Source organism: Cygnus atratus, chromosome Z (assembly GCF_013377495.2).
Source record: "Cygnus atratus isolate AKBS03 ecotype Queensland, Australia chromosome Z, CAtr_DNAZoo_HiC_assembly, whole genome shotgun sequence".
Classification (NCBI taxonomy): domain Eukaryota; kingdom Metazoa; phylum Chordata; class Aves; order Anseriformes; family Anatidae; genus Cygnus; species Cygnus atratus.
Window position 1 is genome coordinate 52,041,057 of NC_066396.1, and position 16,525 is coordinate 52,057,581.

The 16,525-nt window shown below is 38.8% G+C and overlaps 1 protein-coding gene across 1 annotated transcript; it reads right to left on the reverse strand.

The window, feature by feature from the left end:
- Positions 1 to 607: 607 nt before the first annotated feature.
- TMEM38B (transmembrane protein 38B) lies at positions 608 to 16,520 on the reverse strand. The gene is made up of 6 exons (XM_035570100.2): positions 16,282 to 16,520; positions 10,395 to 10,551; positions 7,085 to 7,269; positions 5,920 to 6,007; positions 3,857 to 3,974; positions 608 to 2,830 (listed from the first exon to the last, which is right to left on the reverse strand). Exons 1-6 carry the CDS (start codon positions 16,385 to 16,387, stop codon positions 2,621 to 2,623), a joined length of 864 nt encoding a protein of 287 aa, XP_035425993.1. The 5' UTR covers positions 16,388 to 16,520; the 3' UTR covers positions 608 to 2,620.
- Positions 16,521 to 16,525: the final 5 nt, after the last annotated feature.

A 16,525-nucleotide genomic window follows, 5' to 3' on the forward strand; every position in this document is an offset into this window, starting at 1 on the left:
TTTCTTCTTACAGAAACTAGGCACATTTAAGAGAAACGAAGATCAAAAACAGCCTTTGGATTAATCAGGTGTAGGCCTTTCCAACCCCAGAACTCTTTCGAGCTTGCATTTACATGAGCAGTTTCAATTTTTACCAGGCTAATGCTAAAATTAGATACAACCAACTAGTTCACATATGCAGCTTTGCTAAATCTGACATGCTTTACCCAAAGCAGAACATTTACACTGATTTCTTACCAGTCTCACAGATGAGATAAAGAACTACCACCATGAAAGCTAGAAAATAGTTAAGCGTTTATTTAAGGCATCCTGGATACGCTGTATTAAAGCCTCCTGTGGAATTCAGGTTAAAACATAAGCAACTGTTTTTTGTTTTTTTTTTTTTTGGGGGGGTGGGTATTGAATAAGTAAATAAATAATAAAGCTTAATAGTTCACAGAATACTTGCATATAGCTACTCACCGTGGAGTTCTTTTGAACAGCCATCCTAAAGAAGCCTGTGAGGTCTTTAAACATGAAGGTTTGTTTTCATGGTGCTTACAACAGGATTGTTTTCAGCATAGTGTATGTTTTATCTCCTAACAACACACACTTTAATATGCTTTGTATTTGTTTTGAGATGTCCATTCAAGAAGAAAAAAACTTCTATTTTTTTTAATATTGTAGTTTTTAAGGCCAGAGTGAATACAAAGCCATATATTTTCCTTCAAAGTGTAAACTTGTTAAAGAATTAGTCAATGTGTATTTTCACATTTATTTGGGATAAGAATAGCCAGTCATCAGTCAGTATTTCACAGTTGTGCAACATAATTCCATACCACAATCCAATCAGATTTAAAAAACACCCCAAAATTTTAAAAACAGTAAACATACAATTTTTGCTGGTGTTGCTGAATAAACAAATCGATCATTAAGTAGAAAGTTGACAGCTTCAAGCTTATCCGAGCTACAAAACCCTGAGACACCCTGCAAGTGTGACTCCAAGCATTTATATACAACTGGACACAGAGTTTGCGTATAAAATGGCAGGAACACAATTACTACTTTGTTCAAAGAGCTGGAGGTTCATTTTTGTTATTCTTCTGTGCTGAAGTAAATACTCAGCTTAGTTTTCAAGGTAGCATACATTTGCTATACAGTTGAATTCCAAACTGAACTCAATGGATTTGGTCACTACCAAGGAATTGTGGCTCAACAGGCACACAAGAAATTTCTTGGGTGCCTTTTTTTTTTTTTTTTTTTTTTTTTTAAAGTACAGTACTGGTGACAGTTCTTCTGAATTTATATATGACCTGGAATTAGAACTTTGCCTTTTCAAATCACACTTGCCTCCACATTCTCCTTGCCATCCCTGTGCAAAGATTAACCAACCTCCTTTTGCTAAAGAATACTCTTCAAAGTAGTACTTTCCAAAGAATCTAATTCTGTAAAAATAGTTTAATGCATTCTAAAAAATGGCACATCAAATGAAAGATTCCTCTGAAAAGATTAGAGTCTTATAACATATAACATCTCAGAAACGTTTAAGTTCCCAGTTCTGAACTGCGTATGACTTGCAACTGCTTCACATCGCATGTAAAAAAGAAGCAGCAAATTTCAGCGAGCAGTAATAAAACAGTTTCAATGCTTCTGGTATTAACTGTTCTTCCCCAATAGCACCAGAGGTAACTGCTAGAAACTAGTATTGGTATTTATTAACAGCATGTACAACAGAGCAGAACTGATGATAAACAAGGTAAATATACTGTCCGGTATTCTTTTTGAAAATGTTTGATAGTTTGGCTGTGAAAAAAATAATTTATGCTTGGATAGAAGTGCAGGCAAAGATGTCTCATCCTAGTCAAACTGAAAGATATTACAAACCACATAAAAATCACATATGTAACATAAAAATATCTAAATATCAAACGCTTGCAAATAAAGTGTCAAAGTGAGCCAACGACAAAAATATTGGTGTTTCTATCTGCTAACTGTAAAGATTTTTAAAAATACTAGTAAACCACTCTTATTTTGAAAAATCAGAAAATGCAAAAAATATTTACTTAAGTAAGTGAAGAAAGTCTAGACCAGTGCAAAGTGAATTACAACAGTAATTCCATTATTTTTCTAGTTAAAGGCATTAGTTTGGTACATTTTCATGGTTTTACAGTGCAATGTGATTAAGCCTTAATGAGGTGATGACTAACTAAAGCCTTTCTTACTTGAGACATTCTACTGTGAACACTTGGCAGTTCAAGTTCATGTTATCCAAATGAAACATGAGAATCAAGAAAAAAAATGAAACAAGTGATATACCAGAAAAAATAGCAAAGTCGATTATCACATTTTGAAACTCTTTGTAGCATGTAAGCATTTAAAGTTACTAATAAATATAAAATTCAGTAAACTTACAACCACTATAAAAAAAAATGTACTTTTACACTTACACTTACAAATCCAACATGTTCATTCAAACATCTGAACACACTCCAAAAGCAAACGAAACACATTCTGAAGGCAAGTAACACCACCATATTACACAGCCCTACTCTCACCTCATAAAATATTCTTTAAAAAAAATCTCAATCAGCTTAATCTGACATACAAATATCTTTGCAGGTTATCGAGGATTTTAAGCCACTTATTCTGTTTTCTTTGCTTGTCTCTTCTTAACACCATCATGGGACTGTTCAGAGGAAGACTGGTCACAGACTGAAGAGCCACTGGAAGATGCAGCACCTTCGCTCTTCACTTTGGGTACAGTTTTCTGCAAGCCGAAGAATATATAGCCTAATGCAGCCTCAATGGGAGCAAACGGAGAAGTCGCAGATCTTGTCAACATCATTTTTACCTATGAGGAACAGGGAATGGTCAAGTTGTATTAAAAGTTTTAATGACTTCACAATAATTTGAACACAAGTGCTACACTGAACCAAGGTACAGCATTTCTAACTTGCTACATGAGCACGAAGAGTCCACGCAATGAAGGAAAATATGCTCATTTTAGGTTAAAACATCAATGAATGCTTCTCTTTCTGACCTATACTCTTAAAAACAAAACAAAACAAAAAAACACACTTAAAACACTTTTTAAAAGTAAACCATTTTTAACAATGGTTTTCTTTGTTTAGGTGAAGCATCAGCTTAAAGTCTTGGCTCCCTAAAGAAAATTCTCTAGCATTAAACTCATCAGCAACTTCACAGAAATGAGACTGGCAACCACCACTTTGAGATATTTTCTAGTCTGTTCAACAGCAGCTCTGAAGTTTTAAAAATTGCTAGCCTTCTTTCAACTCAGAGACTATACTTTTCTTATTAGCTAATAAATCTCAAGACCAGCATCATTCTGGAAACGAACATGACTAAAGGGGTCAAACCCAGAAATTAAGTGATGCTGTATAAGAAAATACCATTATTTACCTTGAATATATTAACTTCATTAATTTTACAGCAATGTAAACATACATAACTCATACATAGACAAGAACCTATTTGGTTTGTTTTGCAAATCCACAGATGACTGCACAGGTACAAGGCAGGCATTAAGCAGCTAGAAAAAAGCAGAGAACAGGATAGTTTCTCTCCACATATATGAGCTGTCTGAGATTGTGGACGTAAAAACCTACCATATCAACTGCTGGGTGCCAATATTCCTGATTCCTTCCCTCTCCACACACTGAACCTACCGGAATAGGTCTTCTGCTCTATCTACGTGTAAAAGACTAAACACAGGTTTAAGGCAGTAGCAGCTGTCCTCCCCTTCCAAAAGGCAGCATTATAAATTGTGATATTATGTTTGAGGTCATGTTTTGCTCTGAAATGCTGAAAAAAGATATTTTTTGTTATTCAGTTATTTGCAACACTTTCAAATTCTTACCTTTGAAACTACAAGAAAGATGGTGTACAAAAACATGAGGTTGTGTCTTGCTATCGGCAAGTACTGGCTATGCTGAAGAGTGAAGAGAACTGCTCCTATCAAAGTTACCTTCACAGGGCTGGAAATCAAACAAACAATGTTAATTTCTCTTCCCTACTCCACAGTGAAAGAGGTCATGTCCTAGCAAACACTAAATGTTCTTAGCATGCAAAGCAACTATTTCTGAATAGAAAACATGCATACTTGCAGTGATGAGGTCCAAAACCTAGGTATTATTAAACTAAGTTCAACACAGATTTATACATCCAGCAAATTCATATTTGACAAATCCTCTTCAAATCAAAATGCACTTCAGTGTCTCTATTCAGACTCTACATGTCAACTTGCTCTTCTTCCTCTTCTCCCAATGTGTCTTACTGAAGAGTTAAATTACAAAGCTTGCACTACTCTAGCAGTGCTTAAAAATACATTCTCCTATACTCTAGGTGTTAGTTATTCCAGGCAGCTGCTGCAGGTGTCAAAGAACAACTCCATCCAAGTCTCATTCCACTATGATACTCCACCACTTTTAGGGTTGTGGTCTGCTGATGCTTGACTTGAGCCAGGTCAAGTATCGGTATGACATATCAATCTTGTTATGTTACCAAGTTTCACCAAAACAGCTGTGTTGACTTGCAACATGTAAAGATTTACAGCTTCAATCTACCTTCATCACAGTGGTACATCACTTGACATGTATACAGTCAGAAAACAAGAGAATATGGAGAGCACTAAAATCCTGGCAGAAGAATTGTGCACATTTCTTAAGCTGTATCTATAATACAAGGACAACATTCCTGTTACCACAAAGCATCTATTCATAGACAAGTTCTTCAGTCATTTCAGTAACTCAATAGATTTCTGCATTTACTTCCTGCTTAACCAAAAAAACAAACAAAAAAAAACACTAATTCTGTGTAAAACTATCTTAGCCGATTGCAGAATGTTTTATCCTTTAAATTTCAAAATTTACTTCTATTTAAGTTTTACATATTAAACAGAATTTAAAAAGAAAAGTATTTTTTGAGCTATTTTGAGTCACATCCACCACAGAAAAGCAGGATATATGCCAATCAGTAATCAATGTTCTAATGTTGTACCTGTAAATACAGTGCTATTACTAACAGTGACTACTTTCTTCTGGAAGTCTGGTAAAAAGACTGCAGACACCTAGGCACTGACTGAGGAAGAGTAATTCCCTTACAACTTTCTCTTCTGTTATTCTCTATTCCTAAGAGTAGCTGCAGAAAAGATTTTTTTTTTAATTATTGTTTCTAAAGACTTGAGAGTTACATGGGAAAGATCAAAGCCATTTTAGGAAATTACTAAAATGAGCTTATCTTAACTTACAACAATAGCTTGTGGCTTTCTAGCCTGCCTCAATATTCATTTTACTGTCTAATCTAGAAGCCATGTAATTTTCCATTCTTTGCTTCTGCAAGAGAAGGCACTTTTCTTGTTTTACAGTATAGAAAAGATGTGTTGCTACTTTTTTTGCTATATTGAACTACCAGTTTGTACCTTCTCAAATAATCAGTATCTTTGGAGGAAAACAGTGCCTACAGAGGAAGCAAGAGTGACAATACTCAAAGGAAGCCATATTGATGATGTTCAGAACATGCACTAACAACACAGTCCTTACTCATATATTTGTAGTACCACTGGCCTTTCATTTTGGATAGAAAACCATGTCCCTACAAGACAAACAGACTCAATAATGTTTACCAATAAATTCCAACAATTTTCTAGCCATAACTTTTATTGACTTCTTCCAACTTGGTATGCTTGTGCTGCAGACCTAAAATGACCAAAACATTTGCTAAAATTATCAAAGATCAACAACCAATCCTTCATAAGACAAATATCAAGCATCTATTATAAACAATTGAATTTTTATTAATATTTTCAATCTTTAAATCTGAACCATTATATGGTTCAGATTATATTCACATTATATTCAGTGTCAACACAAGGAATTAGTAAAACAGCTGTTAACAGATTGAAGTTCATTATAAAAATCTTACTAGGACATCTTCAGTAGTTCATTGGTTTCAGGTTTCCACACTCCTCTCACCAACTGCTCGAAGTTGGAGATTAGGCCACCACCAGCTCCTGAAAATCCAGAGATTAGCAGTAAGCCTCTGCTGGCATGCTACCACTGCTGCACAGTCTACTACTGCTCCCAGCAAGACTCATTACACCAGCTGCCAAATGTGGCACCCAAAGCTCAGACTTAAAGAGATTAACTGAATCTTTTATATGTGCATGACTTAAGTGACCAATAAGAAACCGCAGAGGTTTAGCAACTTAGAAAGAACATCATTTTCACCTTTATGTGATAATATCTGAAATGACACACTGATCACTGCAAACAAATGCTTGAATTGACAGAGAAAATCTCCAGAGAGGCTTGTATCATTCTATTCTTCTTGTAAACATCTATGTACAGTGAGTGTCACTATAAAGTAGGAGGATTCTCCACAAGAAAGGGTGGATATGTTTTTATGTTTAAAAAAGGCAAGACATAAGCAAGTGTTAGAAACTTTGGCCAACAAGATTGATCTGCACCATAACCTGTAAAAATAATGCCATATATCTTCACATTAACACATTGTTTCCCAAAGCACAACAGCATCAAGCGGATAGAATCAGGAGCTGCTTTACTACATCCTGAAGTGGTTCTAATTTTGTGACTGTAAACACAGCTGCTAGGAAGGTAGCTTGCAGAGACATATTCCAAACAGCAGGCAGGCAAGAAGGGTCATTCCTGTGTTTAAAACCAACTACTGTTAGCAATCCAAAAAGCTAAGGAAACATGCTCTCTTCTTCAGCCACATGCAAGGAAAACAGTTCTGAAGAGATATGATGGAAAGTTTAGTGACAGCACTGAAGCTACACGGGAGATCGCTTTCTTGATTGCCATCAGTCACCCATCCTAAAAGCCCTCACAAGACCTTCCAAAGGGACAAGATGAACTTCCCTTGGAGTCATTCAATGTCACTCTTAATCCAGGCAGAAAAACTGCTGCACTGACTTCTCCCTTGAGGGGATAAGAGACTGTATTAGGACCTGAGGACCATCATACCCACCACAGCAAGGAATGGTGCTACAGTTATGCTGAAAGGCTAGCCATTTAAATACCACTCCAAAACATCATAATTCATCAGAAGACGACGTTATACATGTTACCTCTGGCCCAGCCCACAGCTACCATGACAAGCCAGGCATCTTCAAAGTGGCTGTCTGCATGTGCAACGCCAGCCACTATTTTCCAAGTCCTAGTCACTTCTTTCATTCCTGCAACTAGAAGCCGAAGAGGGAGAAACGCAAAGCACTGGCAGAATATGTCTCGTGGGCAGTAAAACACAAGATACCTGTAAATCACAGTGAGAAAAAGTGTTACGAGCTTTCAAAAGTTTTTGCTAATGAATTCACTTTCTAATACATTTAAATATATTTCTGGAATACGACTAACAATATTTAATATACTACTGATAGCTCAATGCCTTATACTGCACATATAGAAAAAAAATGAAATGCTTTTGAGTATGTTTGAGCTGTTGCACCAAAATCATGAAATGATATTTAACACTGTACTTGCTGCCTCGTTGTCCCAGCTAAGAATTTATTAAAGTACATCAGAAAGATTTACATTTTCACACAATATCCCAGGTTGAAAGAACCCACAAGGATCATCAAGTCCAACTCCTGGAACTCCTTTTATTGTTCTAGAGTTTATATAAATTATATATTTATATATATATTTACATAACAAAAATTATTAAATTATTGTGAGACTTTTTGTTTTTACAGGATTAAAACAGAGCGGTTAAATTACTTGCAGACACTATCCTTTCCTACTGATAGGTACATGGAATTATGTAAGTTCGGCAAGAATGCCTCCACTTGTTAGTATCACGTCAGATGAAATGCACAGCTATTTTCAAACCCATTTCACATCTTAGTAACCACAGATTCTAGCTTTTCCAGCTTGCCAATTACAAGCACATTTATTTTTTCAAAGTGTTAAAAGCAACCCAAAGGCGTACTCAATATTTAATATCTTTTTCCAACTTGTTCTCAAAACAAAGTAAAGTTAAGATGGCTAACAATGAGGTCCTAAGCTGACAGTAAATCTTAAGTGAATAGATTATGCAGTGCTTTATTTTATCTCCTCAGTCACAAATTTCAGTTCTTAAACAGACAAAAAATATCAAAAAAAAAAATCTGTATTAGCACAGGAATAAGACAGCAATAAGTAAGTGGTGAAGGCAGAAAAAGCCTCTAAAAGATGGTAATGTCTTTTCTAAAAGAAATACTTGCCTCTTGGTTTAGGCTTCTGAGCTCAATCCTATCTACCAAAAACTTCTAAGGCTGCGTCTTTTTCTGGTTTCCTCAGGCAGCAAGGCATAGATGCACCCCTTTATCTAGTTTACTTTATTAAAACTAGTGGCAGACACCATAACCAGGAAGATTCATCCTTCTTGGTTAGAGATTAAAAAGCATGAGAGCACTTGGGTGTTTTGTTGTTTGCTTGGTTGGTGTGGTTTTGTTTTGTTTGGTTTGTATTTTTGTTGTTTTCCTCAGAAAAAAATGCTTATCCTTAACAGCAGAATGCCAGGATGCTTCCTCCACGGGAAGGCAAAATTCAGCTGAAGTCCTGTCCTAATTGTATATTTGCTTTTGCTGCAATGTATATAGTATCTTGCCACTGCAAACTTACAAAGCTTTTTTCTCTTCAAGACCTGGAGCATGCAATTGCCTACTTCTCACATACAAGGAAGTTATTGGAATTTACATTAATAGCTAAGTACTGCTTCAACAGTCAGTTTTACTATTACTTTTGAATTGCTTACATTCCTTCCCTTTTTTCCTATTGTAAATCCAATTGCCTTTGTAGCAATGAAGCTTCAGCAGGTATTAATTCAAGGGTGTATATGGAACATGTATTTTAATGGCTACTGCTAATAGCCATTTAAGCAATGTACTCAGAGCACGCTAACCAGAATCAATTTACAATTGTAAAATGTGGGTTTAGGACACTGAAGCACACATAACTGGATTTGTCTGGAATAGCATGGCTATGCTACCATACCATTTCTGTCTATAATTTCTGCTAGCAATATTTGCTAACAGTAGATGTCGCTGTCCTACAGACTATTTAGGAGCATCTCTTGAGCACAGCACAACCCCTTTTATTTTCCAGTTTTACGTGTAACTTGCGGAATTTTGTTTCATGTGATTTGAGACCGAGAATTAAAGTCATTATACTAATGAACAGAGAACTTCTTAAAACTAAAGGCTTGAAAGGTTTCATAACATTCACAGGTTCTCCTTAAAACCTCATTTTATTTGAGCATAGCAAGTCACATTTGCACACATTAAGTTCAAATGAAAGCATGTTTTGTTTACCTGTACTCCTAACTCAAGTTAACCTCTGTTAAAATAAGCAGTCATGTTGCCCACACCAGACTAACATGAACCAGAAACGGATTCTATAAACCTTGCTGTTCTGCAGGTTTAATTGTATATTACTCATTTCACTGATTTGCTTCAATTAAATTTGTCTGCCATCTTCCATTGCAACATGAAGACCAGAAGACTAATACAGATACACGCATATAAATATTTACTCTCATTTTAATGAATTTGCAATTATAAATCTTAAGTGGCAACAAGGAATAGATACTGAAGGATTTCAAGCAGCTAATACCCTTCTAAGATAGGAATTGAGATTTTTAAATTCAAAAATCCACTGCTGATCCCAAATTTTGTTAAAGTAGAGGGTTTTTCTCTACAATCACTCTCTGGAATAAATGAACTCCACTGCAAGGCTACCTTTGTATGAAAATAACTCCAGTATTATTTATGAACTCCAAAACAGGCCAAATTGCTGCCACATACACATACCTGACTTGCCATTCAGCTCTCTAATGGCTTTCACTACCACCCCATCCATTTGGGAAAGCAGTTTGGGAAAGGGCAAAAGATAAAAAAAAAAAAAAAAAAAATGTCAGAGAGCAGAGACTGAAAGATAAGAAGATCCATGTCTTAGTTTCCCAATCACAGAAAAGTGTAGGAATTTTACTTCAGCCAGGTTCAAGAGCTGTCACTGGAAAAACTAGATGGCACTTAGGACTTCTTCATATTCAGAAAAGCAGTAACTTGAGTCCATTTTATTCCAGAACACATTTTCATCTGTTTGACCAGGAATACTATAAAAATCTAAGATAAGTCTAGTGACTGAGTATTTCATTATCAACAGCTCATAAAAGTTGCTCTTATGAAAAGAGCTCATTTCACTCCTACAGAAAGGGTTCAAACCATTTTTGTTGCTGCAGTGACTTCTCTGATGGAGTGACAGCTTCTAAATCCATGACATTTTTAAGTTGAGCTTCTGATTCACACGGAAGCTTGCTGGTATAGTCTTACTATTTACAGTTAAAGTACAGCTTCCTCTAACCAATAATACTCGTCTAACTCAATCGTGGCTGCTTACCAGACTGAAGATGCCAGTAGAATATTCGTGCCCTTTGCCAAAAATGCTACTGGAGGTTCTCCAAGCATCAAGGAAGACAAAACAGAACCACCAAAGCAACAAAGCATAGCACTAAACCAGCAGGCAACCGGACTTCGGACTGACACATCCACAGCTCCTAAAACAAACAGAAAAGAGGCATAAACAGAAACAAACATTTGAGAATCATGTCAAGTCTTAAGTCAGTATTTTTCAAGTCATGCAATCCTACATTGTTTCTTTAGATCATGAAAAATCCTGCAGAAATCTGTAGGCCTTCACAAGAAAAGTCCTCCGAAAATGCAAGTTTCAGATGACACTGACTTCAGTATGTATTACCTAAATAAAAGAGAAAGATTGACCGTGTGTTCTCCCAGTATCTTTTGTGGGTTGGTTCAGTGTGCCTACCTGGCTACCAGGAAGCAAAAACTTTCAGAGCACACCTGATAGGGTTTATTGCTAAAAATCTGTTGCAGGTACAAAGTTGCTTTTTAATTTGCACTAAGTACATACAAGTGGCCTTGCTGACCTAAAAAGGACTGGTGTTACAGCAGCTACTTTTTGAAGGCTACTCTTCAGCTTTCAATTCTGCTTTTGAATCTTTATGAATTCAAGGTTACTGTTTTTTGTTTTGTTTTGTGTTTTTTTTTTCCCCTAACACCCTCCTATCAGTGTTCTCTGGGCAACTACCCAAGGCAATTAGGCAAACATTGTTTCACCCACAGTTCTGAACAAATAAAGAAGGTTACTCAAAGTCTTATAACATGGGTTATGAAGATGATTGGAGGACTGGAGCACTTGTTGTATGAGGACAGGCTGAGAGAGCTGGGCCTGTTTAGCCTGGAAAAGAGAAGACTGAAGGGAGACCTCGTCAATGTGTATAAATATCTGAGGCAAGGGTGTCGAGAGGATGGAAGTGGTCTCTTTTCAGTTGTGCCCAGTGACAGGACAAGAGACAACTGGCATGAGCTGAAGCATGGGAGGTTCTTGCTGAATATAAGAGGGCACTTCTTTACTGTGAGGGTGACAGAGCACTAGGACAGGTCGCCCAGAGAGGTTGTGGAGTCTCCTTCTCTGGAGATATTCAAACCCGCCTGGATGCCATCCTGTGCAATGTGCTCTAGGTGATTCTGCTCGGCAGGGAGTTTGGACTAGATGATCTTCAGAGATGCCTTCCAACCCCGCCCATCCTGTGATTCTCATTATTAAAAGCACCAACAAGCATCCCAGCTTATATTAGAAGCAATGTGGCTGGCAGGACTACTGAAGTGACAGTCCCTCTGTACTCGGCCCTGGTGAGGCCACACCTCGAGTACTGTGTTCAGTTCTGGGCCCCTCACTACAAGAAGGACATCGAGGCCCTGGAGCGTGTCTGGAGAAGGGCAACGAAGCTGGTGAAGGGCCTGGAACACAAGTCCTGTGAGGAGCGGCTGAGGGAACTGGGGGTGTTTAGTCTGGAGAAGAGGAGGCTTGGGGAGACCTCATTGCTCTCTGCAACTGTCTCAAAGGGGGCTGTAGCGAGGCAGGGGTTGCTCTCTTCTCCCAAGCAACAAGCAGTCGGACAAGAAAACATGGAGTTGCCAGGGGAGGTTTAAGTTGGGTATTAGGAAAAACTCCTTCACTGAAAGAGTTGCGAAGCATTGGAACAGGCTGCCCAGGGAAGTGCTTAAGTCACCATCCCTGGGGTATTCAAAAGGCACATAGATGTGGTACTTAGGGACATGGTTTGGTGGTAGACTTGGCAGTGCTCGGTTAACTGTCGGACTTGATGATCTTAGAGGTCTTTTCCAACCTTAATGATTCTATGATTCTACTAAAAGCTTCACTGTTTCATTTATTTTGTTATCTTCAGAATCTTTAAAATTAATCATCCTTTTAAAATTGCAATTGAACTATGCCAGAAGAATTCTCAGTACCAGATTATGCTGGTGGAGAGGAAAGGGAAACCTTAACGTGTTTTAAGGGGAAACAACACTTTATCAAAGACAGAAGTATCTTGAAATAGTTGTTTTGACTATTTCCTTCCACTTCAGGAGTCCATCACTGCCAAAGCTTCCCCTTTACAAAGATGCAGAGCTCCGTTTGCATGAAATAGTTCCTTTTTTCATAGTCTAAAGGCTGAAGGTTACCAAATTAAGGATGAAACCTATGGTCTGCACCAAAAAGAAATGTGGTATTTGATTAACAATTCAGAAGATAAGCTTTTGGATTTTCAAGAACTTTTGTGGGAAAATATGGTTCTTACCAAAGATTAAATGCTCAAATGTTTCAAAGAGAATACAGCACTCTCACTACAATTCACTTTAGATAGGAATATTGACAAGATTGTTCCAGTTTTAGTGTTGCTACAGTATTATAGCACAAAGTGACCATTTAGAGGAGAAACATCCCAAACTTTATGGGGTAACAAGAAGAAACAGGGAATGGCCACAGCCACTGTAGATCACAAATCACAACAAATCATGTGCTACTAGGGGTGAATACTGCTAATACATCAGCAGCTGCATTATGCACAAGCTTTAACTCTTAGCCTGATGTAATACAGAATGTAGTCTGTATGGTAATCTGATTTTGGAGCAAGACTGGTAACCATATTATGACAGGAGGTTCCACGCGCAAGAATTGTCAGTGTCCAGACTGCACTTAAAACAAATCTTACACTTCTGACATCCATCAGCAGGTGGGTCTGCACCAACCTCTTTCTTTAGCATGAAGCTTCTCACCTGGCATTAGCAGAGAAGTAATCATCTTAACATCTTACTGGTGGCCTCCGTGAGAAGACTGCACTACCCTCCTCCCTCCCCACAAATGCAGCATGGCCAACAGCTAACCAGCAGAAAGAAAGCTTAATTCACTTCACCAGGCATTTGGTCAGATTACTGATTTGGTCACTTTTTAAAAAAAATCAATTCAATTAACTATTGGAGCTGTTTTAAAATCAATTAGTTGACTGTTCTCTTTTCAGTTTTATTCTTCTCCCTTTCAGCAACCACTGCTTCTCCACTCTTGCTTTGCCCCATGACTAACAGCAATTTCCAGTTTTTAGGCCACGTACAGTAATGACTATTATTATTACCAGATTGCCCTCTACACAAAAGCTTGTAAATTTCTTCAGTAAGCTATTAAAGGACATCAAGAGACTGATAGCCCTAAGGGACCTCAGGATTTTTTTGTTGGTCAACATGAGAATTTTCTTGGCTCATACACCATTATTTTGTAATTCCATAGCTGCTTTCTAACAAGGAATATAGCCAACACAGAAAGCAAGGGGTCAAAAAATGCTGATACTAATTTAAAGCACATCTTTTTAGCACTGCTACCTAAACTATAAATGAGATGTAGCCTTTCAGAAAACAAATTCAATTTTCAATAGGTCACATTTTTAAACAAGAGGTCACTTATATTTGTCCTCTGATGCATCACAAAAAACTAATGAGGCATTACGCAACCACACAGGATATCACCTGCCAAAAGGCCTCTAGTCCTGCAGCATATATTAGAAAGCACAGATACAGTTTCAAAATACAAGGACTACTATTGAATGCAATTTTAAATACTATTTCTAGATAATAGTAATAAAAGCCTTGCTGGCTAGCTCTTTCTGTAAGTAGGGTAAGATCTAATTTAAGCTTCCCAACATGTTCTGAACATGCAAACGATAATACATACCACATACACATCTAAAGAGCAAACCTACAGGACTTGTAGAAGTTTTTCCAGCACCCCTGTTCAACTGTACATACCACGAATTAAGCTAAAGCATTAACAGTCAGATTTAACTGAGCAAAACTATGCCAAAAAGCAGTAGCTCTCTTCAGATAACTTGGATCACATCACAGAAAACTTCCAAGACCAAAACCAGCACATCCCTTCCAAACAGTGCTGATCCTCAACCCTCAACACCTTTTGCTGCCTCTCTGTCCCCAAAAAGAAAATTGACCCAAAAGAAAACTCCAACTGGAGCTACAAACGAGTAATTCTTAAGCAAGCCCAAATGTACTAATGAAGAACTCCTAGTTTAACATGTGCAAAGCAACATGTTGGTTGTCACCACTGCAGTTGTCAGCACCCACAAGAGAGCAAGAAAATTTAGTTAAAAGGACTGGGAAAAATCCCAGTTGGTAGGTGCTCATCCATGATACAAATGACCACACTGAATCTGAGTTTAAGGGTTAGCATTTTAATGAGACAGTACTCTGGGATAAAACAAATGTGGCTCTGACAACGACATGCTTCCTACATGGTCAGAGTTACCCAAGTATCCATTTGTGAAAGAGAGCTACACTTCAAATTTCCAAGAATACATGGTAATACCTAAAAAATAAAAGATCAATGATAATATTAGCCATCCTATTTCATAATGGCTGCTATTTCAATTATGATTTAATGTTCAGTTCAAACCACTTGCAAGCAAGAAACAGAAGAGCATGCAGTCACCTGAATTACAGTTACTAACAGTGAGTACTAGAGGATACTCAAAAGTTCTGAACTTTCCAACTATTAAGATGACAAGGAAAAAAAAGAACAAAATAAAGAAATCAACAGACTTCTGATAGCGCTTCCACTGTCCCAACATGCAGTCTCACTAAAGCTGTGCTACACTCCACATCAGCAAAGTAGACTAATTCCTCCCATCCCAGTCCTCAAATCTGCGTCCACTTCAGAAGAAAGTTTAAAGGCAGTGCATTATAATGTCAAATACCTCTGGACAGAAAGTCTCTTCTCAAATGGAAGAGTTGTATTACACAATGTCTCATGTCAGCAACCAGAAGCAATTTTAGTAGTAGTAACAAGATCTGTTGAAGATACCAGCATACATAAACATTTTATATCAGCCTTTACAATTTGCCAAGTGCACTTACTCAGCAGGAAGTAAAAATTCACCTTGGCACATTTAGGAAGTGACCAAAGAATAAGCTCTCACCAGAGTGCTGAGCCTTAAAAATCTGAAGCAAGCAGAAACTCCCAAATCTGCTCTATAATCCCAAAAGCCAGTTTAGTCTCCTACACAGTCACCAGCTGGGATGCAAGGTTACCACAATTGTCCAAAGTCACTCCATTGTGACTTTTTTTTAGAGTTTTGCTACTCTAAACACCAAAATGAGGCTTGTCTCCGTACTTATGACAACTAGAACTAAGTTTGGGGCCAATAAAGACAGTGGAAAAGATTTTTCTGGGGCAGAGCAAGTAGAGATTGAAGTAGAAAAGTGTCACTGTGTGCACTCATACAGCTCCCAAAACACTGGCAGCGAAAGGCTTTCCTAGCTTAACTGTACAAATTATGAGTACAACGTGAAGTCATGAACTAGAACACACCCAGCCCATTACAATCCTGTGGCAGGTTTCCTACCAGATAGGATTTCCTGAGCACCTTTCTGCTTAACCAGGACTCGAGAGGGATATTAGGAGGCGACCAGAGTAGCTCCTTGCACCCCTGTAATGGTGCCTGGCAGCGAGGTGCCAGCCTGCCACCTGCACTCCTTCCCTCCACACAAAAACCTGATTTCAGAGGTTTCAACCCTTTTATTTTTGGACGTTTTAAGCCTTCCACCGTGTTAAGGTTTTTAGCAGCCGCTCGGGCTAGCTTCCCCTGTGCCCCTAGTGAGGAGGCAGAAGGAACTCGGCTGGACGCAGCCAGCATTTACCGACGGGCGGCCTCACCTGGACCGCAGGAGACCTTATTTCCACGCTGAAAGAAGAAAAAACGGAGGGGGGAAAAAAAAAAAAAAAGGCAGACCCCTGGAGCGTCTCAGTCCCCCTCCAGCCCAGCCCAGCCCAACGGAGCCAGGTTCCCGCGGGCAGCCCCCCGCCATTTCGCGCGGCGGCTCCGGCTCCGCCCCGCCTGGCCCCGGCCGCCTTCCCCGCTCACCCCGCTGCTCCTTCAGCGCCATGACGGAGGCCACGTAGTGCGCCATGTCGAAGAAGGGGAACATGGGCAGGCGGGAGAAGGCCAGCGGCACCTGCCCCAGCTCCATGGCGCCCGCGGGGCAGCCTCGGCCTCGGCCGGCGCCGTGCGAGAGGGGAGGCGCGGCGGTGGCCGGCGAGGGGCCCGCCCCCGCGCCGGGCTGCAGCTGGCTGCTGCCTCCGGGCTGCCCCCGCTGTCCCCTCCCCGC